Here is a 25,393-nt window from a genome sequence, read left to right as displayed (position 1 = left end):
TATGGCCACTTAGTGGAAGAAATTAATAATTTTTACTCATGTATAGCCTGTACCAGTATATACAGAAATACTCACATACAAGTACACACACATATCTATATCCAGACAGAATATTTTTTTCTCTCCAAAGAAATGTATGCTGTGATTGTTGCATTTGCTGCTTAAAACCGCTGATTCATCTTCCCACCACACTGAAAAAAGTTCTGGAAAGAGCACAGAACAATGCTGAGTTGTAAAAAATACTGAAAGAAGGAAAAAAAAAAAAACACCAAAAAGAGATGCCAGGAAGTTTCAATGGTTTGTTTTAAAAACCTGTAAGCAGATTCTTAAGAAGATACTTGTTCATCCAAAGAATCACATCCTGCTGGAATATCTCTGTCCTAGTTCTCAGGCTGTAAACCACAATAAAGCGCTCCCATTCTTGCCCCTTTTGCATGTGTCACCAGTCACGGACACCACTGCATCCTTCCTTCGGCTGGATGCCCGTGAGGCGACCGAGTCCAGGCGAAAGACCACGTCCTCAGCTGTCAGCAGGCAGAGGCTCTGTTGGAATTCACTCTCCTCTTGCTCAGACAAGAACTCAGGACGACGGCAGCTTCTCAACAGATGCTTATAAAGAGATACTGAGCAGTGAATTAGTCTTTCCCAGCTGTTCGATTCCTGGGGGCACCAACTGACAGAAAACCTCGCACATCCATTCCAAAGCATAATCGAGATTTTTTCTAAGTAATATTGAAGATATATCAAATCAGAAATCATCTGACTGCTAATTTCTAGTAACACATTAGCAAGCGTTCAGAAAAAAGAAAAAAAATCCATTGCTTCCTTGAAAAATAATTAAAGAATCTTTGAAAGAAAGAACACACTCCCCAAAGATTCAGCAAGCTCGAAACCCAAGCTGCAAACTCACATCGCTTCCTCAGAGAGACATTTCTGTGTTTTGGCAGTGGAATCTGTGCACTTTCTAGAGCCCAGCCAATCCCCAGGGCAATGATGGGAGAACAAATGCAGCTGTAAAAAGGGTAATGCAGGCAAGAAGGGGGCAGGAAAGGGAGCAAGGGAGCTTTTTTACTGGAAAATCTAGAACTTAATAATTTAAAGGGAACATCTAGGTTTACCATACAAAAAAGAAAATTCCTTCCCTGGTTAGTTTCAGAACATTTCTTGTGTATACACTGAAATATTTAGCCAATATCCACTCCAATAACTGGCTGATGCATTTCCTGTCTCATGTAAACAGCCCACAACTTTCATGTTGTTTGTTTTTTTTATCCAAGGCAGTGCTAAAGCAAAGACCCTTTGCCCAGATTAACAACAGTAGCACTGTTGTATGCCAAATAAATAATTCAACTACATTTTGGGTCTACCTAGTCCCTTTCAATCTTTTTTTAAGCCTTCTCCAGCTACTAGATAACACAGAAAGGCCTCAGAGGTACTCTGTTCCTCTTGAGACAGAGACCTGAGACTATTCAATTAAAAGATGTGCTACTCAGAAATTGTTGTAATTACTGAATTTCAACATAACTCACCAGCATCTCTCAGGCTCCGAGTATACTGTCACTTCATCCTGCAAAAGCCTGGGCTCTTGCCAAAGGAGGTGGCTCTGCCTGCTTCTGCCGCTAGCCATTCATTCCTAAGTAACTGATTCAGACAACAAATCCCTTTAAAAATTAACTAAAAAATACTGCAAATTTTCATCTGGATTATTTCCCCGATTAAGTTCACCATGTGGCTACGAGCACAAGAGCACAGCCCTCCGAAAACTAACCTGGGCTGCTTTGGTGGGCAAGTTCTCAGTCAGACCAGCACCCACACCTGACTCGCTCCTCAGGAAAAGGAGCATCAGGAAAACACAGGCACAGCAGGGAGAGGAGAGCACTTCTTCAAAAGGAGCAGCATCTTGCACACGCTTCATTGTGAAATCACACCTTCGTGACTACCTGCAGAACTGGCATTGTGAAGGACAGAAGAGGACACGTGGCTGGATCTGTATTTACAGCCTGCACTTTCCTTACCTTTCATCTCACTGGAACGCAACAACATTTCCTTTCACACCCAATTTTTATTTAACTCTCCTAAACTGATTTAGGCTTTCTGATAAAAAACACCATCATAATAACTAAAGTATGCCTCTGTTTTTGTTGTTACACTTACATGTAAGTGTCAATACATACCAAGACTTGGTATTTACTGTCACCTTGGAATTAAGCATCCTAAAGTCTTTCCCACATCCATACTGTAAACTAGAAGCTGCCTATCAAGTAAGAGCAGCACAGGTCAATTTGCCACTTGCATTAATGTCTGTACTAGTTGTGTACACTTACTTAGCTGTAAATGTTTTTAGCACACACTTCCAAAAATAGTATAGGAAGTTACCAAGGTGATGCAGGCTCTTGCTTTCCTCTATTTTATGATAACAGATCATGTGCTCTATTAGCTTCTTAAGTATTATTGAAACGCTATTTCTAACTCAATGAAGGACTATGCCAGGCTCATGTACATTTAAAGAGAATGCTATGAGTATGTTTTAATCTAAATTTGGAAGATTCGGTGAATAACAAAAAGCTTCGATTTCTTGGAATTAACTAGCATTTATGATTGCCTGCCTAAAAAGCATTCTCTCATAGCACATGTATTTGTAAGCTTGGTTAATCCTTCATTAGTAGAGCATAAAAAAGAGACAAGTTTCTGATTTTTTTTTTCTTAAAAATATTTACAAGCTTGCAGTAATTCCACAAACATATTCAATGCAGCTGCAATCCAGCCAGAGCAGTCAAAATTCCAGGACCTAATCTTCTAGAACACGACACACAGGCACAAAGCTCCCCGAAGTCAAAGTGGTTCTGCAGAAGGGCTGCCCCTGCACAGAGGCTTTGCAGTTTCAAAAACATAAAAAATAAAAAAAGAAAAAATCCCCACCCCCAGATCAAAGGCATGAGTGACACAGCACGCATTAAAATTAACAACTTGTGTGTCAAAGTCTTCCTTCCATTTCATCTAAACTCGCATCCAAGAAAAATGACAGAAAAAATGACTCTGTGGAAGACAAACGCTCTTGGAACAAGGTCTACTGGGAAACAGCCCACTGGTTCTGCTGCTCCCCTCATGCCACTCCATTTTAAATGCAAACTTAAAGACCAAAAAACCCAAAACAACAACAAAAATAAACCAACCCCACACTACAGATGATGGGAGACTCTGCCTTTCTACTCCTACAAAGCCCAAAGCGAAGTTCCCTCAAGAAATATACTGAAAAACACGAAAATTGCAAGATGCATACTGAGCAAGCAACTATTTATTTTGCAAATTGTAACACAAATTGAAGTTCAAACCAGTTTTGCATAACTCCCAAATTCTTCTTTGACTACCAAATTCAGGCCGTTGTACTCGGAGGTCATGCCAGGTACTCAGGCGCTTCCTTAAATGCAACCTAAACATTAGATTAAAACAGCAAGAAACAACAAGAAAAAGCTGACAAATTAATACTGCAGTTGTCAACCTATGACTGGAATTTGCCAGTCATCCACTTACACAAAATTACTCTTCGGTTTGAATAGTTCTAAGGCACAGATGCACTACAATTAAGACTTTTTTAAAAAAGAAAACCCTGAACAGTTCGCCAGGGGCATAAGGACCACCAGTAACAGCAGCATCATGCCCGGTGACCTGTTTCCACTCAGTTGCCTTTGGACTCTCTTAAGGGCCATGCCCTCGAAATACAAAATACAGCTCCCAAGGTGGTAAAGACCTATAGACAGCATTTTCTGAAATTCCTCTCAAAGACCTACTTCTTCACAGCATATTAACAGAAGATGCAAATTCCACATTCTACTTTTTTTGTTTACATTTTTATCTAATTAAACCCAAAACAGAAGTGTTTTTTCATACTGTCCCTAGTCCTCCTAGCCAAGAATATAATCGTACTCTGCTCATTCTACCTCACGTTGTATCTCGCTATGTCACATCTGAGATTTGCCTGATGCTGTCTTCCCAGAGGAGAGCTGACAGCTTAGGCTTGATCTGGGAGATACCAGTTGTTGCTCAAACACATACGCAGTTTGTACATTTTGGAATTCTTCAAACAGATTAAACAAAAAAAAAAAAAAAAAAAAAAAGACATTTCAATGCCAACCACCTTTTCAATGTGAACACTTATAGAACACAAAAAAGTCAGTGACATTCAATTATAAAAAAAAGTTTTCATTGTTGTATTTAATCAGAGTCCCAGGTACTTCTGGAAGGTTCAAGTTCTGACACCAGAGACAGGGAAGCTGTCTTTATTTACTCAGTCAAGGTAAAAAGTAAGGCGTTAGAGCAGTTAATTTGCAGACATATCCAAATGCAACTGTTGTACGGGAAAAGCAACCAGAAAGCATCTCTTCCGTAATTAGAAGTTTAAAGCAGTGACAAACTTTAATACACATTCTTAACTGCAGCAGTAATCTCTTCCATGACAGACAAATGAGCTAAAATATAATGGTCATTTAAGGGCTCATTGGATTGTTGTGTTCTATGACAAAATACGTTGTATTGATTATTTATTTCACTTTTTCAAGTAAATACTTTTAAAATGGCTGGGAATGTAGTCTGCATTATATGCCAAGTCATTCTATCTCATTAAACATAATTTAGGATCTCAAGGCACAGGTTTAATAAATTTTTTTCTGTATGTATACTTCTGGACAGAGCATTTCAACTAATAAATCTTAATGCATTTTTCTGAGATCAGTGGAACACTTCAAAACTTACTATGCAGTCTAACTTATAGACAATAAGTTATGATGAATACAAAATAGTACTGATTTTTTTAAAAATTATATTACAAGGCTGTCACTATAGAATTCTCTCTGTGACATTTCATTCAAAAGCACTTAAATTTAATCATGTTTAGATATTGGCTTTAAATTAAAAAAAGATCAAGCACCAATTTGGATCTCATTAAATATCAATTTCAAGAAGCCAAAGCAGTTAAAATATGCTAAGAATCTGACATGTCCATAATGTCCTACCAGCATCAGCTGTCTAGGTACTCAGTGATGAGCCGTTATGAGACCTAATGTGTCAAAGCCAGCAGAGACCAAAGCTGGGGAGCAATAAGGCACCCTAATTCCGTTCTGCCATGCAAGAGAACAGTTAAGTGGCTGTTTAATGTTACATTTTTATCCAGGGAAAAAAAACGAAACAAACACTTAAGATAGGTACCTCAATATAAAATCCTATGAGAGACAAAACAGTGGAATTTCTGCTTCAGCATGGTTTGGACATACCATCACACACACCCTCACCTGGCATTTCACGGACTACCTACAGCAGGCTAAAAAACACCAGTCGTACCTTATCTTCACTGGCATTTTATATCAAATTAACTTTCTCATTATAAATATGACCCTTCCCTCTGCTTTTCTTGTAAAGATGCAATTAAAGAACGGCATGAGGTAACTTTGTTTTCACGTGAACAAAAGACTTCTTGTAATACAGAAAGTGGCATAATCCCAAAACCTGCCCTCCTGCTTTTTTGCAGAGCTTCTACTTCATGTTCTGGGTCTAGTTTGGATTTAGGGAAACTGAGGAACTGGGTAACAACTATCAGACATTCGAAGGAATAGGGAGTCAGAAGTTTGAAAGGAACAGAAAGTAGAGATTTTGTTCGTGGTTCTTTTGGCTATTTAGACAGTAAACTATGCCACCACATTCAGTCAAAAGAGAAGTATTCACAGAATCACAGAATGTTCAGGGTTGGAAGGGACCTCTGTGGGTCATCTAGTCCAACCCCCTGCCGAAGCAGGGTCACCTACAGCAGGCATAATATTTAATCTTTGGACAAGGTCCTGTGCAGCCTGTTCTCTTCCTTTTATTAATTTTATTTCAGGTTTGTTTGGTTGTTTTTTTCCCCACCCTGTTTTCTCTGAAAAAAAAACAAAATAATCTTTGCACAGGTATAGCTGTGCAGCTCCAGAAGTATCAGAATAAAATTAAACTTGCAGCTGGCCAGCGTGATCTTCGTTTCATTCTGATGATCTGAAGCAACGCGGAGCTCAAGAACAGCAGCACAGGTTCAGCTCTCTCCGTGCAACTGCTTCTCAGCAGGAAGTGTCAAAAACAGAAGTGAAGCTCGGAGCACAGGAAAATGTTGTATTAAGCTGTCTCTATTGTCCAGCAGGGTAGCTAAGGATTTGGAAGGCCCCAGAGAGAACCACAACATCCTGTACAAATAATTAGAGTAATCACTACAAATAAGCTACAAATAACAAAAACTGCTGTCAGGGAAAAACACTGCGAAATTTTTATTAAAATATTCAGCATATATATATTTAAATTGCAAGTACCCTAACTCTCCTTTATACTATCTTGCCAGGAAAAGAAAAAAAAAGTCATGCAAGTGCGAACTGGGCCTCATACGCATACTTCCTACAGCCCTACACCTCACGCTGTAAGCTTTTTCTTGCTCTAGTCCATGAGCTCCCATCACCAAATAAGGATGAAGACACAGGACAAGACAGGAATGGAAAGCAGGACATCCTGAATCACCCAGCCCCTTCTCCTCCTTTCACTTCCTCCCTTTCCCCTTCCTTTCTGCCAGCAAGTATCATCTGCACTCAGTCCTAAAAGCATTAAGCTTCAATATTTTCAAACTAGCGAGAGATTCCGGGGGTCAAATACCTGACGGAACCTTCCATCTCTGACAGCCAGAAAGTTTCTGAATTCCAATGTACAACTACTGATGCACAACGTATATCTGTTTGATTTTGTGCCAACGTTGCCTTTGGGCCTAAATAACTTCCTTCTGGATGTTAAGGGCCTTCGTGCATTTACAGATAGCAATCATAGCTTCATTTGACTTCGCTAAGTAATTTGAGCCCTTTTCATTCTGTCTCTTGAGCAGTTCTCTTCTCTGAGAAAGAACAGGGAAGCACCCAACATCATTTGCAAAGTGACAGGTTTGTATACGGGGGAAGCAAATGAGTAACTGGAGACTCGCATAGCCAAAATTCCATTATGCCAGGAACAGAGCTTTGGAAAGCGTTAATATGGTAGTCCACAGATGCACAGCATACTTGAAACGCTTGACAACGGATACAGGCTGACAAACACCTCTACTGTTGATTTCAAGCAGCAGCCACAGGGGGGGAAAAAAAGCACGGAGTAAGAGAGGAAAAAAACAAAACAATCTTGCAGATGAAGGAAAAGAAAACCAATACAGTTTTCAATCTAATTCCAAAAACACTTACAAATTCTGATGCAACCACTCTTTGCTGTTTGGAATCTTTCACAATGAGGATTTAATATCAGGAGGATGAGGGGATATTTTCATTATTAATTCTGGCTGTTTACAGGACAACAGGTTGCTGGATTTACTTTCACTAGGCAGCTACTTTTAAAAATACCTAATACATCTCTAACCCTGGCAAAAGCTGGGTGTAAGGTCTTATACATGACAAAGAGCAGAAGTCTAGTGGACATGCATACCAAACAAACTGACATACAAAATGGAAAATGAAGCAAGATAGTTCATCAGTGTAAACAAGATTCAACATTGTCAGGAGACTCCAAAGGTTTCCAACAAGTAAATGGGTATCAGACATGTAAAAGCAATTTAAAATTCATGGCATTTCTTGAGTGAAGAAATATGATGTTTAATATATTTGGCAATTCAGGTACTCAAATCAGCAAGTCATAGATATGTCAGTCTTATCGGATAAAACAAAGCTAATATGCAGTAGGGATCCCTGAAGACTAAATCAACATATCCCCCACTACCTTGAAAAAAAAATCAACTGCAAAGCACTATACAGGCAAATATAAACATAACCTTTTCCCCCATCAATCCAGAACAAAAACTGCATATTATTCCGATCATAATGCCTGGATATAGTCCCTAACTCCTGCCAAAGAACAGTTTTTAAACAGCTCATCTCTCAGTTAATCATCAAAAGAGTTTGCTAGAATTATCACAGCTGGAGCTGCTAGATGCTGATTTTTTTTTTTTTTTTTTTTTTTTTTTTTGAGATGTCTGGGTGGCTGAGTGAGATCTGAGCCTGTCTGAAAGCGTCGACACAATGATACATGCGGAGCACTTTAAAGCCCACGACTTGCAGGTCTCACTGCAATCCTGCCTCGCACACCCTCTGCCAGCGTGGTACACCGGCACATCAGAGCTCAGTTTACACATCCACGAGAAGACAGAGCTGACCATACAGGGACAGGAATCTGTTCTTCCACGACGCATCTTTGTTTCAAGGATCGGTTAAGAGCCAGCCCACCACCCTAATCTAAAAATTACGTGGTGAACACAGACCTGTTAACCTCAAAGAAAAACGTTCTACACCACTTCACTACTTTCGGGTGCTGGCACTGTATCCGTGTGACCGAATCCCCCGCGCCCACCCAGATCCATATCTCAGCATACGCTTCATAAGCGACGCGTACCAACAACGCAGTGTCCAGTCTCCTTTTCCCCCTGCCAGCGTACCGACCCAGACAGCGTAACGTCTGCATCACGCACGGGAAAGCTCAGAAGCCTTCTCTCCAAGCACACTCGCGGAGGTACCTACCACAACACGCCGATTACCGAAGAACAGACTTACCGAGACCAGCCTTCGTTTGGTTTACAGCCAAGGAGGGGGGAAAGCAGAACACCTTTTCTGCAAATTTGGGATTTTCAGTGTGATTTCTTTTTATGAAATATGCTATCAGAAACGCACAGCTTGGCACTTACTAGATAATTACATAATCTAAGGATTCGGCAGATACCTCTACGCGCAGCAGGCAGAGTTATACAAGTTTTCCCCTGTTTTTTCCCCAGCTTCTTCACCTGGCCCATCTGACCGAAGTTTGCTTACTGCCAAGCCAGCACCCGCCGGCTGCGCTGCCGAGACTCTCCGCAGCGACCACGGAGCGGGCGGCACCCCCGGGGACCGGTAACTCTGATTTTTCTGGAAAGCAGGCCGTGCCGGTTTGAAGCCAGGCGCCCGCGGAGGAGGGAAGCGAGCTGCCCGGTGCCGCTCCCCGCCGCGGGTCCGCGCTCCGCCGGGGGCCGGCCGGCAGCGCGGGAGGCGGGCGGCGGCCGCGCCCGTCACCTCAGGGACGCGGGACGGCGTTGGCCGCAGGGTGCGGGCAGCCCCGCCGGAGCCCCGGCCACCCCCAAGCCGCTTCACTCACTCTGCAGAGCTGGTCCCGTTGACGGCGGAGCCATCCGGAGCGGGGTTGAGCTGAATCGGCCCGGGCTTCTTCTTCGGCATTCTCGCCCCCGGACGGCGCAGAGGGTGGCGGACGGAGAAGCCCCGGCCCCGCTCCGGCCAGGTTCGAGGGACTTCCTGCGGCGGAGCGAAGTTGGGGACTCCCCTCGCCGCCGGTTCCTCCCCGGGCTGCGGGCAGCCCCCTCAGCCGAACGGCGCCTGTGCCGCCGCCGAACCCCAGCCGCGCCGCCCCTCCCGCCCAGCGCCGGCCTCCCCCGGCGGAGCAGCGCCCAACTCCCTCCCGGCACCTCCCGACGGGGAAAGCTGCCCGGGCTCAAAATGTGCCCTTCTGCGGGACTGCGCCTGCGCGCACCGCCCCGGCGCAGCCAGTGCGCAGGCGCGGCAGGCAGGCGCATGCGCACTGAGACGGGAGAAGCCCCGCTGAAGCCCTGCCCTCACCGCGCTTTGCCCGCAGTTGCGGGGCTTGCACGTCGCGGGGCGGAGGCGGCGCGGGGCAGTCGCTCCTCGCCGGGTACCGGTGGGCCCCGCCGCCGCCCCTCCCCGCTCCAGACGGGCCGCGGCCTTAGCTCAGTTTCTGGGTTGGGTTTTTTGGTTTCGGTGGGGTTTTCTTGAGAATTCTCTTATGGGTTAGTTAAAATCGCTGCTGCCAACAAGCGACGTCGTTCTCCCCGCACGGACCCCGCCCCCCCGCGATGCTTGGCGGAGCCGCTCCTTCATCTCCCGCGAATGCCATCGCTAATGCACCCCCGGGGGGAAACCACTCTGCGGGTAATTAAAACGTAAGCCTCGGCTGGGGTACCAATGGCTGCTTAACTTTTCCCTAAGTAAATGCCTGAATTAAAAATGGAAACTGGGCATTACAGTTACCAAACTGTGCATTATAAATGGTAAAACGAGTATGAGGATGAAATGCCCCAGCCTCTTCTGTTAAAGCACAGCGGTAGCTACCAGGAACGGCCGGGTTTGGTCTCTCCCATGTCGCACGTTAATGTGTGCGCACTTTGGTGAAGTTCTGACTTACATCACTGTGACTTCGGGGCTCGAGGTTTTCGTAACTGCGTTATTTTAGTGAGCCAAAAAATATAACCCCAAAAATTTTATTTCCCAGAAGCTCTCCATCGTATTTTGGCACACAAAAGCAAGAACACATGGCTGAGAAAGTCTGATTTATAAATTTTACAAATCAATGTTGCATATGGGGATCGTGCTTTACGAACCCACTGCTCCTTGAACGGTGTTAAGGTTAGATGTAGAAGTCCTGAACATACAAGTCCTGAACTATTCGAGGGCAAGGCTGTGACCCCCACACCACAGAAAGAATGGTGCCTCTTCTACACGGGTAGTTCTGGGGAGAAGAACACCAACATAAATATGAGGTTGAAATTTCGGAGAACAAAAGGCACCTCTTTGCTGGCAAGAGCTTCCACACTGAGATTGCAACTGAACACTGCCCTGCTTTACCAGCAACTTTCGGTAAGTACAACTGGACGTCCTTGCTCCAGTCCAACGGTGGTCTCTTCTAGGGTAGGCAACATTGCTTGAAGAGTAATATCTACCTTTTTCTTCAGTCCGTAGCACCTGCTCCTCCATTCCAGTTCTCTTTCCAAGAGGGAGAATTTAAAGATTCCTGCTATTTAGTTGTAGATCTTGGGGGGGAAATGGAATATTAGAGTACTGCCAATGGCCCTATTCAGATCAACAAAGCCAAGCTGGTATTACACACGTGCATGTAACGCTGACGTTTACACGCTAATCATAAGATTCAGGAGATGAAAGGAGTTACATGTATTTCCCTTGTGTGGACAGAGTGTCATTACAATCCTGCCTGTACTGCTGAGATGCTGTATACGAGTTTAGTAAAGTTTGCGCTGCTCTGGAAGATTAATTTCTCACTGTCTGAATCCAGCAGCAGTAAGAGGACAACTCGTACGGCCTGTACGCCGAGAAGTTATCCACTGAGAAGGGCTTGCAGCTTTCTTCTGCTTTCCGACACAGTTAGGAAATTCTTTCCCTTGCTGTTGTAAGTTTTTGTACTGTACAGTGCTCTATCTGTCAACAAATGTGACACAGAAGAAGAGACTCTACAGTTACTCGTAAATTTGCCTAAGTGGTAAATGACACACATGAGCCAAGAACTGAAGTAGTACCAAATGACTTGGTGCTAGGGTGGTGGCTGATGGCTTGGTACTCGGTAGCAGACTGAAAAATCAGTTTCTTTGGCAGTTCCAGCACTGACCACTGTAACAGGCGTTATATCTCTGCACTTTGTGTCTCTTGCCTGAGAGCAGAAAAAGATCAATGCCTAGAAATGCCTTTCTTCCTTGCCAGGCAGCTGCTCCAGCGGCGCTTCAGAGCTGTCCGTGTCTCCAGGCGAGGAGCGGGACCGGCATCCAGTGCCTGTAACGAACACCGCGCATGTGGCTTCAGGGCAAAGGCGGTGACTGCCATCTTGGGAAGGAGCGCTCAGTCACATGCTCTTTATCACTCATTCCATAAAACACATTTTTTGCTGAGACTCTCTTAACTTTTGAAGTGATACGGTCTTTTTCATATACAATGCAGATTTGAATGCATCACTTAATAACTTCTTTACAACTGTGGAATGGTTTTATACTCCAGTGAGTTGATTCAACCATAAATTAATATATAAGAAATCAGAACTGATATAGTTATTTGAGAATTTTTCATTATGTGTTATTTTCCTTTCTTTTTGCCAAAGGATTAAGACACTATAGTAAAATTGAATGACCAGCATTTACACTAACTCATGAAGTATCAAGTCTTTCCATGCTAAAATCAGATTTTTTTTTTCCAGAGAAGACACCAATTTGCAGCTGAGATCGTTTTTCTCTTTACACAGCTGTGTGGGGAAGCGCAAGGACTCCTTCGTCTGAAACACTGAACCCCTTTGCAGAGAACATGTGAGCATTAGGCAGGTATTGAATGCACCAATTACTATGTACGCCCCATATAACTGCAGTCGCATTATGCTGTAATTGCCCACATGAGTTATGCAACTATAGTTATTCTACTATGTTTCAAAGTATGGCCTCTTTTTCTCTGAAAAGATTACTGCAAAGAAGTTTTTTATTTTCTTTCAAACATTTGGACTGAACACAGAAGAAATTTAGTTGTGAATTGCAATTTTTCATACAGAGTTTGAATTGTTTTTCTCCTTGTAACATTGTGTGGTTTTCTCCATCAGAAAAAAAAGCCTACACGAACCGATGACTGACTGGACAGACCTAATGAAAATGGAGGTTTCAGTATGCAGAGTTTTTGAAACACAGCAATAAAGAAGCATGGATCACATTGATTGACTCAGCTGACAGTAAAAGTGCAGAGTAAATTCCATAAGAAAACTTGTATTGTAAACACTTTGTATAAAGAGCCACTCTGAATTCCAGATGGTTTAATTTCTTGTGGCTTGCAATAGTAAAATAGCATTTTTAATCAAAGTAGTCATTAATGCTTGTAGACAAACTGAAATCATGAACAAACTTCCCCATATATTATGCAGAAATGCTATATCGTTCCTAACTTCTGACCCATTTCTAAAGTAGAAAAGAGTGATTCATTATTTTCACAGCTTTGCCGTTCCAAGACACGCTCCCTCCATCCAATTCCAGCTACTGAGAGGGAGCTCCCTCCTCTGGAGCACTTCATACTCGCACTGCAAATATGGAATCTGAAAAATTACTGAACTCACACATCTGTTTCAAAGTCCCTTTGACCTATAGCATGAAAACAGTGGTATTTTGAATTGACTGAGTATAGAAATAAAGTCGTGGGCATCTGGATTGATGCCACCGCAGGAATCATTGCTGTGTAACTGCTGCCCTCAGCCCCTGGAACCTCAGAGGGACCCGAGAGCTGGGTGGCCGCTGGGCTTCGCTCAAAGCCTCGAAAGACACCTTATTTGGGTTTTTGTTGATGGTTGTGGTTGATTCTTTATAATGGTTGTCACACTGATTTGTGTGGGCGTACTGAATGACCAGTTTTCTTTTATATGATTATATTGCACGATTAAAATGTTTCAAGGTTGTTGTAGGTTGGTTTGAACTTCTGGAAAACAAACAGGTTTAACTTCAGTGCGTTTGCAACTGAAAATTAAGTCTATTTCCCCAGACAAAGCAAAACGTGTTTTGGGAATTTGAATATTCTTGGTGGAAGGAACTGTGTTTTGCTTTACAAAGAGGTTTTTCTGAAGGTGGATCATAGAGGAAAAGGTGAAGAAAAAACAGAAGGCAGTGTAATTTCTATGAATGACTTCTAAGCAGGAAGGCTTTCTGATTTATTGATTCTACCACTGCTTGGAAAAATAGAAGTACAATATGTCTCTGCAAATCGAAATGGAACAAAGAAGCTTGTCTTCATTACCACTTTTTTCCCTCATGGATACCTGAATTTTGTCTAGTTTCTTGCACGGAAAGGAAAACATGATTACTATATAGATTAATTGCATCACTAAATTAAACCAGCTTTTAAAACTCAATTGCCACATAAAGCTGCATATTTTACTGCCAAAACGTTTCACATGCACGCAAACTTTTATTTGTAAGATTTAATACTTTATAATCTATTTACTGGTTAACAAAGCAATTTAAGGACATAATTAGTCCCATAAGCAATGGAATTAAGCAGCCTGATTCGAAATTGAAATTGGCCAACCGGATCAAAAATTATCAGGAGGATGTTGACAGACTGACTTTCAAACAGCCAGAGACCACAACCTGTCTTGGACATCCTCAAGAAGCAGGGACTGAAAAGAACGCTGTGGATGAGAACACAATCTTAAATGTTTATTAATATACTAAAATCTTAGAAATTAAGATGACTGTATAAGATAAAAATTATATTAGATTAGCAAGGTATGAATCACCAATAGCTGAAGTTTGCTTAATCGCTAAGATGTGATCTCCCACTAACAGAGCTACAATGGTACCAGTTTTGCTGAGGGTTTTTTGCATGAAGCGCTTTGCCAACACAATACTTAAAAGGTTTTTGCAGAAGAAATTCTACTCCCATAGGAATAAAACCCTCCAAATGTAGAAGTAGCCAATTATCCATTTTACAGATTTTCTTTGACACATATTACATCTAACATAAAACAGGAAATGAGACTGAAATATAAAATAAGGTGGTAATTTTCTGCAGTTTTTCTAATCAAATTACACTGTTCAACATAGAAACAAGCAAGTAATATTTCCTTTTCACCTAAACTAGAAACCAGAAGTGTTTTCTAGAATAGAGGTGAGCTATGGGGGTTTTTTTCCCTGACTTATTATTTTACCAGCATGTGGCTGGTTATTCATTTCCTGAGGAAAAAACAATAATCAATGCCTGCCAGCATATGCTTTTCATTTAATTAGGAACATAGGACTGGAAAGAACCACCTAGGTCATCAAGTCCAGTCTCTAATTAAACACTCTTCAAAAATATTGATTAATCAAAGTTGCATATATGGTAGGTTTTGTAACACTGTACTCCTCTGCAGAGACTGTAAGTGATCTTCTGCTTTAACCTTTGTATAGTATTTTTTATACCTTTCCAGCACTTCTTTACCTACATGTTCCGGCAAAGACAAAACACCCCAGGACAGAGCTCTGCTGATGCAGACCGGCTGACGTGGGTATACGGAGACTGAACAGCCGCAGAAATGAATGCTACCTTCTGCCTGCCTTTGCTCTCCGAGAACCCTACTATGCTGTTTCCTTTCACTTACCAGTTGATTTTGCAGAAAATATGCAGGGAGTTAAGGGAATTATGAAATCTTGAGCCTCTAATAAGTTCAGCTGATATTAGCTAAGTCTTTAAAATCCAATTACTTCACATACACCCCCCCCCCACATTAAACATTCAGGAAAACATTTACATGAAAAGATGTATCACACTAATAGTTATGAATCAGATAGGCTACATCCAAAAACTAATTTGTTTGTTTGTACAGATTTTTTAATCTAAAGAATGACTATTATTTTTAATGCAAAGGGCTCATCATATAGACATTTAATTTTCAGTAATTTTATAGGACACAAATCTTTACAGGGTTTTGAGCTGGAAATTACCAGCACTTGATCTGCATTAGTGTATCTGCGTTTACTTTCATACTTCATGTGCCTCAGTCAATTCAAGAAAGCACAAGAAGGACATGGAACTGTTGGAGCGGGTCCAAAGGGGGGCTACAAAAATGATCCGAGGGCTGGAGCACCTCTCCTGTGAGGACAGGCTGAGAGAGTTGGGCTTGTTCAGCCTGGAGGAGAGAAGGCTGCGGGGAGACCTGATTGCAGCCTTTCAGTACTTAAAGGGAGCCTATAGGAAAGATGGGGACAATCTTTTTAGTAGAGACAGCAGTGACAGGAGGAGGGATAATGGTTTTAAACTAAAACAGGGTAGGTTTAGGCTAGATAAAAGGAAGAAATTCTTTACAATGAGGGTGGCGAAACACTGGAACGGGTTGCCCAGAGCGGTAGTGGAGGCCCCATCCCTGGAAACATTCAAGACCAGGTTGGACAGGGCTCTGAGCACCCTGATCTAGTTAGTGCTGTCCCTGCTCGCTGTGGGGGGGTTGGACTAGATGACCTCTGGGGGTCCCTTCCAACCCAAAACTTTCTATGATTCTGTGAATTGGCAATATCTAAATGAAGTTAAGGTAAATGGATCCAATGCTAACAAATCCATTAATGTGTTCTCCCTGTATTGAATGTATTCTTGACTATAAAAGATGCTGCATTTGGGAATACGTATGTTAAACTGTTAAAATAATTTTAACTAAAGGATAATACTTTTTAACTGGAAAGTAACTGCAATTGACTTTGTCATATTAGAAGGAATACATTAAATTACCAGAACCATTAGATGTCAAATTTGAATTTGTAGAGAAATAAGGGAAAAGCAACTCCTTTAATGTATTCATATTTGACATGAAATTCTCTCGTTTTGCTTAAATGAAGAGCCTGTAATTTAAGTCAGATACACTTCTGGACTGACCTATAAAAATAGGAAACCGGAATTTTTCGGATGCTCAGCACTGGCAACCGTAGCCTGGAGCCTCTCTCCTATTGTTTCTGCAGCCTGCAGTCTAAGTCCTTAAATGGCATTTCATGTGCACAGCTGCCAAATCTGAGGGCTTGGTGGATTTATTACTGGCTGGACAACTGCACTCTGTTTAGTTTTAAATTACCAGGAGGCTCCAGCCGGCATCCACATGGAGAAAATGTTGGGATTGCTACCTGTCCTGGACGTCCTTTCCTCAGAGGCAGGGATGTGAGAAAGGGCTCAACACAGACTGTTTTAAATCCTGTTCCTGAGGCTGATTCATCGTGGGGCCTGGCAGCCGCGGATCCTTCGAATAAAACTCTCGTTCCCAGCAACTTTTGCCCGAAGAAGTGAGACTAAAGGTCACGGAGCGAACGACGGCCTCAGCCGCATGGCCCCGCCTGGCCGGTTTTGGCGCCAAAAGCGCCGCCGCGCAGCTGTCGCGCATGCGCCTTGGCCCGCTACCGGCCGGCCGCTCTCCTCAGCCGCCCCGGCCGGGAGCTCGCGAGACCCGCGGCTCTCGCGGCGCTTCCCGGGCGCGCTGCCCGCTCGCCGCCGGGGCAGGAAGTGGGGGCGGCGCTCGGCCGGGTGCGCGCGGAGCTTTCTTCCCTCAGAAGGCGGGCGGGAAGCCCTCTGCGCCTCGCGTCCCGCCGGTGGGACCGGGAGAGCCCCCCCCTCTCAGTGCCTGCGCCCCTCGGGGCTCCTCTGGCGGTGTGAGGGGAGCGGGGCCTCCGGGGCGCCCGGTGGGGTGGTCTGGCCCTGCAGACCCTGGCGAGCTCCCCTACCGCCCTCTCTCGGCTCCCTCAGCCGTCGGACTGCCGCAGCCCGGAGGTAGGGAGCTCACCTCCGCAGGTCGGTGCAGACGGAGCTGCCTGGGGTGTCCTCTCGGTGCTAAAACCGTCTGAGAGACAACTTTTCCCCGTAAAAAAGAGCTGCTCCTGAAGCCTCGGGAACGCGGCCGTGGTGAGACTGAGTCACGCCAGAGCCGGCTGTGCCGCTGTGTTAAAGTCTGGAATAAGCTTCGCCTGAGGAGCCGGAGAAGGGGAATCCTCCTCCAGACTGCCTTTCTGAGTGGGTAAGCTGTAACTCGGAGGAATTACCACCTCACACCCCGTAGTCTTCGGTTACCGAGGATGCGAGTGGCAAACAGCTGTCTTGATCGGTGCTTTGGTTAGAAATCCATTTCTTTGGTCTTACTCCTGTGACCCGCACGTGCCACTCCCAGGTAACTTGGATGAGTTGAAACATGACAAACCCTATTTTGGCTGGATTGTGTCATGCATCTGTATGGTGTCTACTATTTCATTTGTACGATGCTATTTTTTTTCAGTTGGCACATTTTTCCTGGAAAAGCTGTAGACATACTGTCTATAACTGATGTTCATCTGCTTATGTGGCAGCCTTCTCGCTTCTTCTCTTTAAATGCTTTTGGTATTTCCTGCAGGAGGGGGGAAAAAAAGTTGATCTGTGGCAATGATGGATCCTTTAGAGAACAACTTGTTTGATCTTCCTGATTATGAGAATACAGAAGACGAAACGTTCCCACCTCTTCCACCTCCTGCCTCTCCAGGAAGCGATGATGGCGGATGGGCTCAAGCTAATGGAGGTGAACACGTGTGACCCCTAAAGATCCCATTTTGCAGCACAGACAATGAAACGCTGGGAAGTCAGTATTACTGGGGGTGTACTTGGCTACCTTGAGTTTACCGCATAACAGTAGTCTTGTGTAGATAAGAAAGGAATGCGTAAACTTGGATTGTTATTGATTCTATGCGTCCGAGCTTGTGGGAAAAGTTTTGCATTTGTAGATTCCATGAAAATATGCATGCAAATGAATCTTTATAAAATTCAAGCTCTTCTGACAAAATACTGGTAAAGATAATTATACAGCAGTGATTTATAATTACCCTTTATGACTTAGATTTCAGAAGAGATAAGAGTGTTGAGTGTAGTATTCCAGAGAGATGTTGGTAGATTTTGTAGAGCATATGACCTAGGAAAAATCCAAGACGCTTCAGGACAGTAAAAGTTAATTATTTGTATTTGAAAAGATCTTACTGTGTGCTGAACAAGCTAATAGAAGGTATAAAGATTTTATTTTAATTGTTGTTTACTTCTACTCATATTTGCCCGTAGTGTTAAACTTAGGTTTTTCTTGATCCCTGCTCTGTCTGTTCACTAGATAATAGGATTTTGGATAGATTTAATTCCTTCCTACATGAAAAGGATGGCTTCTGAATTCCTGATGGTCAAAGTAACAAAAAGTACACCAAGAAATCAGTATGGTAACTAATTGCTTGCTCTGAAATGAGGTGGGCAGTGGTGCCTTATCTGTTGCGGTCAAATAATGCATACTGGCCCTGATCAAAAAACATATGGACTTTAGCTCTTAAAATACACACTGACTGTTGTCATACATCACCTCTTTCTCTGTTTTTTTGAAGGTGATGCTGGTATTTTAGGTCTGCCAGTGGAAATTCTGGGATGCACCTGTCAAATTATGTTTATTGATAATTTGAGTTTCTTAACTTTTAGAAGCAGCATCTACTCTCAATACATTTCTCATTAGAAATACAATATAAAAGTTCTAAAATTAGGTTCCTTGAAAGAGGAATTTTGTACTTTGCCAGCGAAGTTAGTTCTTCAGCATATTTTGAAGAGGCAGATTTATTTTCAGTATGTCTTGTGAGAGACGCAAGGTGAAATATGCAGACGTTTGTTTGGAGTACTGTATCTGCAGTGGCATACTGGCGACTGTTGCCTTTTTGATAAGGTAGAAACTTAAAATTTACATTATGTCATTCTAGTTGATGTCATTTGGATTCTATACTTCAAGTATGTGATTTTCTTCATTAGAACCAGATGGAAACCAGCAATCACAAACAAAGGATTCTGCTGTCGCTCCACGGAAAGCAGTTAAAAGACCAATGCCTAAACTAGATGCTCAGAGGTGATTTTTTTTTTACTGAATTTTTTTTTTGTGATGAATTTGGTATATGGCTGTGGGGGAATGATTAAGGTTACTGTGATCCCTGCTTGGTCTTAGCCAAGTGAAAGATAAGAGATGAAAGTGCCTCTTGCATGCTGTATCTCAGCCTTTTTATTCCTTGCCTACCTGTGTAATGCTGTTACTGGTCTAGCTTTCTTGCAGTCTCTTTGGGACTTAGTACATGACTAATAATTTGAGGCATTTATTATTCATACATAGGACTCTTTCAGCTGGATCTTTATTTTGCTTCAGACATAGTGCTGTAGATTTATTTCTTTAATTAAAGCATGCTTCAAAATAAAACCTCAGTATAATGGTGACTGTAGGGTATTACTTAAAGTACACTTACACCTGACTTATGTACAAGCTGTATAAACTGTGTAAAGATAAAGGACTTTGATAACAGCAAGGAAAGTGTTATTAAAATTGGTGTAAGCTCTTTATAAGCAATAGAAAGAATCTGAGGTTTCAGTTTCTTCCGTTTTAAATATACTGATGAAGTTAGTGGTGTCACGGGTGGATGCTCTGGTAACACATGGAACTAGTGTTACTTGGCCAATATAGATACTAGAACCGACTTTCCGTGTAATCAAAATAAAAAAGCTCCTTGAACTAGGAATAGATGTGTGGTAAATTTTCCAAATAAGTCTTCGGTCTTACAGAGTCTTTATCCTATTTTGTGCGTTTTCTTAATGACTTCTAATTCTGTACATCTTTCACATACAGCTCTAACTTTAGGCTATTTAAAGGAATGTGAGGTTGTTTGTGTGGTTTACAGAGTTTGTTTTGTTTTGTTGTTTGTTTTTAATTAGAAAAAGTAGGGGTTTCAAAAAACTTCACCCATTTCCTATTAACAGGTTAATTTCAGAAAGAGGACTTCCAGCCCTCAGACACTTGTTTGACAACGTGAAGTTCAAGGGTAAGGGCCACGAGGTAAGACATGGTGAGCTTTTGGGTTGTTTCCTGGGAGGTTAATCTGGACTTAATAGACTGCTGCCCATATGACAAGGGGAGAACTGATATTACGCTGTGGTTAGCCAGCTTTCTAACAGTATTTGAACATGTGCCGATGGGGTTTGTAGTTGCAAATTTAAAAAAACACACACAAATGTTTTAACAAAATCCATGTTTTGATCTGAAAACTTATTTTCCTTTACTTCAGAACTAGAGTATTGTATGAGTGACTCTTTGTATTGCCCACAGAAAGGGTTTAACATTTAAAATTGGGACAGGCTTATAAGACTGCCTGCTACATCTGGAATGCCTTTACCATCTCATTTCATGATCAGTTTCCTTCTGGCTTTTGTGACACTTCTATCCCAAAGTTTTTAATATTCAAAAGAAGTGTGACATACCACTTAAGCAAAGAGAAAGCAGTATTTTTTCTACACATTGTCTTGTTGTCTTGGATACACTTAAACATAAAAAGCTCATTTTTCTTTAAATATCATTAGACTATTGGCATGCTTGCAAGGATGCCTGTGCATCGCTGGTTTACGGAGAACATTCATGGTATAAATTTTCTCTTTACAACTCGAGGCAGTTGTAACTAAAGAACTAGGCAATACTTCTGCGCTGAGGAAGAATCTTTACTAGACAAGGTTATTTAGATGTACGTTTTTGTGTGTTCTAAGCATCAAAATGAATGCCAGCTGTGCCTCTATGGATTTTCTTTTTCCGTCTGGGTTCAGACCTAAGTTGCTTAAGGGCAACTTCTCAGAAGCCTGTCAGATGTTTTACAGTATGTGAAAATACTTTTCCTGAACTTGGATCGCTGTTCTTCTGATAGCTTGAAACTGCACTTACAGACTTGATTGTGGGAGGAAAGGCTACCCATGCATCCATATTACTTGAATTTTCAAGAGACTTTCAAGCTTCAGATGCTTAATATTTTCAGAAACGTTACTGTGACGTTACTGTGATGTTTCTCCCTGCAGTCTATTGAACTTAGTCAACTTTTACTCGCTGGATATCTTGTTTTATGCTTTAGGCAGAAGACCTGAAGACACTGATAAGACATATGGAACACTGGGCTCATAGACTGTTTCCAAAATTGCAATTTGAGGAGTTCATTGACAGAGTGGAGTCTTTGGGAAACAAAAAGGAAGTTCAGGTACATATTGTAATTGTCAGTTTCCATTCGTGCAGTACTGAGTAGCCTAAGAGGTAGGTTTAGGAGAGCAATTACGCAACGAAAGAAGACTTAGGTTGCATATACTGATAAGGAGTATAATGTTATTTAATTTATGTTTACATTTAAATATAACCTTTCTTTATTTGAATCAGTACTTCAGAGAATTGGCTTTGACTTTCTCAGGACGTCTTTAACCAAAGTAATTTGTTTAAGAGTGCTGGAACTGGTTGGTTTGGGGGTTTTTGTTTGGTTTTCAACATTTGAACCTGCAAAAGAAGACTTATGAACAATGCTGCTTCATCCGCCTAAGTGATAGATGAAGGACTAGGAAAACAATCCACAGCACTGAAAGTTGTGGGTCAGACAGACATGCAGTGAAAAGAATGTTTTTTTCAGAGTAATAAAATGTAAAGAGAAACTGGGAGTAGTATTAAAAACATAGCAATGTTGCACAAAAGATTTTGTTACAGATGAAATATCAGTATTGCAATCTCTCGTTTGCAGACCTGCCTAAAGCGGATTAGACTTGATCTTCCTATTTTACATGAAGACTTTGCAAGTAAGGAAGGTATGCTCATTATGCTGTTTGTTCAGTAGTTCAGTGCTTAAAATTACTTCCCCTCCTGCTGACCAGAAATTAATGATCATGATACATTTTTATAATGTAGAAGAAATTGTTGAGTGGTCCTCTATTTTAAAACCAAACTTCTGTGAGACGATTACAAAATGGAACTGGTACTCAGACTAAAATGTTGCATATATATATATATGCATATATATATATATATATATATATATAAATACATACATATATATATATAAAAATAAAAGCGTGTGGTATACTGAAAGGAAATGTACAATGGATATTATTACCAGCATTGTTAAAATACTCTTCCAAAAAAACCCGAAACTGCAATGATGAAGTGAACATCCTGGTTTGTATTGCACTGTTATGATCGTGCAGTGTGAAGAGCTGTTGGATCTGCTCAGTGCAGAAGTCGAAGAGTCATTGTACTGTTTGTACGACAGGCTGTTACAGTGCGGTCAGGTCCCTTTGTAGGGAAGGTGCTCACTAATGCTGGTGGGCACTGTTATGTCTGTTTGTCAGTCTTGGCGTATAGCTATTATTGAGTATTTCTTCTTCCAATATCAAAATCCAGCCACTTAACAGATAGATAATTCAAGAGTCTCTTCCAGTCAGATGGTATTTCTAGACTAGAAATGAACAAATTCTTTTTTATATAAAAAGAGGGAGCAGAGTTCACCTGGTAATTTAAAAGAAACTTTATTAGCAGAAATAAGAGAATTTCATAATTGTTCTTAAGGTCCTTTGCAGGTGTTCACACTTCCACTGTCAGTGTCTCTTGAAACAGTTACCTACCCATCATCCAGTTTGTCTTCAGGTGAACTGTGCCTCCTCCAGACAAGTCAGTGCTTGGGACAGGGGCTCTGGTGGATGAGTTATCCAATGGCAAAGCCTTGCCTCCCCTGCAGAGACGACCTTTGGGCAGTTAGTGGCGTGTGGCTGTCTTCGCTGTTGGCTGCATTTGCTAGAAATGGAATGCAGCCGTAAGCAGCCACAAACAGTAAAGCAAATGGTTCCTGCCGACAGGGTCTGTAGAGTTACCAGATTTTTCTGTGCGATGGTTCCATACATTTGTGTTTAAATGCAGTGCTGATTTGTTCTTGAACTGTGTTCGTGAGCGTATGGCTACAACTGGTCAGTCTTCAGTTGAAAAACTGGAGTAGGTATCTTACAATTTTGAAATAAAAACTGCAGCTAGAGTATTGTATTGAAACCCCAAACCTTGTTGTCAGCCAGGTTCTCTATTCGCAGGCTTAAAGTGGTGCAGAGGCACAAGCATACTTGGCCTTAGCCACTCTTGAGTGCTGTGCTCCTCTGCTGGTGGGTGAAGTTTGTCTAGCGGAGTTGGACTGCCTCCATTTTGCATGTGTTCATGTTGGCAAAGGAGTAAATATCCTGAATAGTAGCACACTGAACTGGGAGTTTGACTGGAGACCTTCAAAGGTCCCTTCCAGCCCACACTGTTCTGTGATTCTGTGGACTCAAAACTGACTATTTAGTGTCTGTGTCTGAACCTCTGTCTGATTCCTGTAGCCAGTCCTGCCACTTCCCAAAGGACAGTCTCACATAGGTAGGGGTGGGAAGAAAACTATCTGGCCTTTCAGTAAGGACTGGCTGGATTTACTGTCTCTTTCTGCCTTCGCACGCAGCTGACGATTGCTAACTTAGTTCACAGAGCTATGCCTCTCTAAATTCAGGCATTTATTGTTGTTGTGCATTTGGGATCTCTGATAAGAATCTGTGGTATAGTTAAATATCAGCTATGTGGACCTAGGCAGAAAATTGCCTATTAAAACTGAATTACAGAATGACCTTCAGCTGTCAATACAACTTGAACCTGTAGAACAGAGAAATGCTTTTAAAGTGTTCTCATGACAGATGTTTAGCAGCAGATCTCTTTGGGTTCCAAGTGTTGATTTCTGCCCCTTTTCCCCCTCCCACCCCTCATTTTTAACCAGACGGTGGAGGGGAAAGTAATGGGCTGGATACAGCCTCTGAAGACGTACATTCCTGCCCTGGAAGTGCAGAGGAACTCAGTTCTCTGTCTGGTACAACTCTCACGGAAGAGCAACAAGAGCGAATCAAGAAGAACAGGCAGCTGGCCTTGGAACGCAGGCAAGCCAAGATGCAGTGCAACAGCCAGTCGCAGCACCACGGTAATCGACTCTCTAGCTTCAGATGAAGCTCTGAGCACCCTGGTCTAGTGGAAGATGTCCCTGCTCCTGGCAGGGGGGTTGGAACCAGATGATCTTTAAGGTCCCTTCCAACCCTTATCATGCTGTGATTCTGTGATTAAGTGTTCATGTTAAGGTCAGTACCCCGAGAAGCTTGCACAGCTGAGTGGCTGAGTCAATTCAAGGAAATGGTAGCGATTGCTTTTCTAGTAAGTAGCAAAATGTGTAACTCTCAAACTCTGTTCCTGTAGTTAGACTCCTCCAAGGCCAAGTCAGAGCTACTCTCCTTAGCTGTCATGCCAAGTTGTGATAGCTTTGTCTTCGATGAAGTGAAACTCACCTTGGTCATCCCTAGAGTCAGCTTTGCTGCAGACTGTGATTCTGGCTTAGAAACTGCAGTTAAACCACAGCAACAGTGTTTTCTCACAGTAGGAAACTGCTTTTGAGTTCTTTGCGCTTATTTTTCCCAACAGAGCTCTCCACTGGTTCCTTGGAAGAGGAGTTTAATACCCCAGTTGCTCAGGATCCCACTGACCTCATGGAAGACACTCCAGTCGCTGCAGCCACAGTTGCTGTTACAGAAGCTGAAGATACAGAAGTGGAATGGGCCAGTGAAAAGCAGTAACCGTACCCCATACTTTGAATGACTTTCTTGACTGAAAGACCCCAATGTTTTAAGTACTATCACTATATTGAAACATTGGTGGCTCTTTGCTCTGACTCCAGAAGCTTCATGGAAGTCTTCATCATGACATCTGGACAGAGTTCTCTTGAAACTGTGGATGAGTAGCTCTGTGCACCGGAAAACAGAACAAAATTCTTCATCTGCATTTGAGGCATTTCTTCCACCTGCCCTAGTGTTTTTTAGGAAATGTTAATGAGTTTTTTGACCTACTTTGAATTTTGTTTACAACTGATGTCAAACTGAATTAACTGGGATATTGACAGGTGAAGTTTCTATTACAGTTGTTTGCTTTTTTTAATAGAGGGTATATTTAATAGTGGGTAGTGCTATGTCTGAAGAGGTGTCCTGGATTTTTTTTAACTTGCTTACCAAGTACCTGTATCTCTTTCTTACAAAATGGAAGCTATTAAATTTCACAAGTCAAACCTGAAATTCGTGTGTGAGGCTGTTACAACTTCCCCATCCCTGGTGCTCGTCAGACATCTCTTCACAGACAAGTACATCCCCCATGGGAGCATGCTCTGGCTTTGACCAGATGGGTTACCTGCCTTGGGCTGGTTCTGTTCTCTGTCTTGAAGCTGTTTCGTCCT

General features: G+C 42.4%; 2 protein-coding genes, 1 long non-coding RNA gene and 1 other non-coding gene across 7 annotated transcripts in view; 3 read left to right on the top strand and 1 right to left on the bottom strand.

Annotated features, from left to right (window-relative positions):
• Positions 1 to 9,463, bottom strand: part of MAP2K1 (mitogen-activated protein kinase kinase 1) — a 40,110-nt gene extending 30,647 nt beyond the window's left edge. Inside the window, exon 1 of the mRNA XM_075431677.1 lies at positions 9,160 to 9,463. Coding sequence (XP_075287792.1) covers positions 9,160 to 9,239 — 80 coding nt within the window. The 5' untranslated portion in view covers positions 9,240 to 9,463. The remainder of the gene's footprint in view (positions 1 to 9,159) is intronic.
• A 212-nt stretch (positions 9,464 to 9,675) lies between these two features.
• LOC142362579 (uncharacterized) lies at positions 9,676 to 13,673 on the top strand. Of its 2 annotated transcripts, none has more exons than XR_012765173.1 (3): positions 9,676 to 10,670; positions 12,013 to 12,129; positions 12,403 to 13,673. It is a non-coding gene; the product is annotated as an uncharacterized LOC142362579 (long non-coding RNA). The 2 variants fall into 2 exon arrangements; XR_012765172.1 differs by having other exon boundaries at positions 12,013 to 12,133.
• Positions 13,674 to 16,786: 3,113 nt separating this feature from the next.
• On the top strand, positions 16,787 to 25,334 carry TIPIN (TIMELESS interacting protein). Of its 3 annotated transcripts, none has more exons than XM_075432106.1 (8): positions 16,787 to 17,066; positions 17,680 to 17,841; positions 19,092 to 19,185; positions 20,082 to 20,157; positions 21,215 to 21,337; positions 21,863 to 21,926; positions 23,903 to 24,100; positions 24,592 to 25,334. In XM_075432106.1, the coding sequence occupies exons 2-8, from the start codon at positions 17,709 to 17,711 to the stop codon at positions 24,741 to 24,743; spliced, it is 840 nt and encodes a 279-aa protein (XP_075288221.1). In that variant the 5' UTR covers positions 16,787 to 17,066; positions 17,680 to 17,708; the 3' UTR covers positions 24,744 to 25,334. The 3 variants fall into 3 exon arrangements, with proteins under 3 accessions (XP_075288221.1, XP_075288220.1, XP_075288222.1); XM_075432105.1 differs by having other exon boundaries at positions 16,787 to 17,310; positions 24,592 to 25,333; XM_075432107.1 differs by lacking the exon at positions 16,787 to 17,066 and adding an exon at positions 17,321 to 17,460.
• LOC142362632 (small Cajal body-specific RNA 14) lies at positions 22,880 to 23,016 on the top strand. The gene has a single exon (XR_012765209.1).
• Positions 25,335 to 25,393: the final 59 nt, after the last annotated feature.

This window comes from Opisthocomus hoazin, chromosome 10, assembly GCF_030867145.1.
Source record: "Opisthocomus hoazin isolate bOpiHoa1 chromosome 10, bOpiHoa1.hap1, whole genome shotgun sequence".
Classification (NCBI taxonomy): Eukaryota; Metazoa; Chordata; class Aves; order Opisthocomiformes; family Opisthocomidae; genus Opisthocomus; species Opisthocomus hoazin.
The sequence above is the reverse complement of the archived record's forward strand: the minus strand, read 5'-3'. Positions and strand labels throughout refer to the sequence as shown.

Bases quoted from the DNA above. Each gene is read 5' to 3' on its own strand.
- TIPIN (XM_075432106.1), top strand. From the start codon at position 17,709: ATGATGGATCCTTTAGAGAACAACTTGTTTGATCTTCCTGATTATGAG. The intron at 20,158-21,214 runs GTAAGACATGGT...TTTATGCTTTAG, and splicing joins TCAAGGGTAAGGGCCACGAG to GCAGAAGACCTGAAGACACT. The intron at 24,101-24,591 runs GTAATCGACTCT...TTTTCCCAACAG, and splicing joins CAGCCAGTCGCAGCACCACG to AGCTCTCCACTGGTTCCTTG.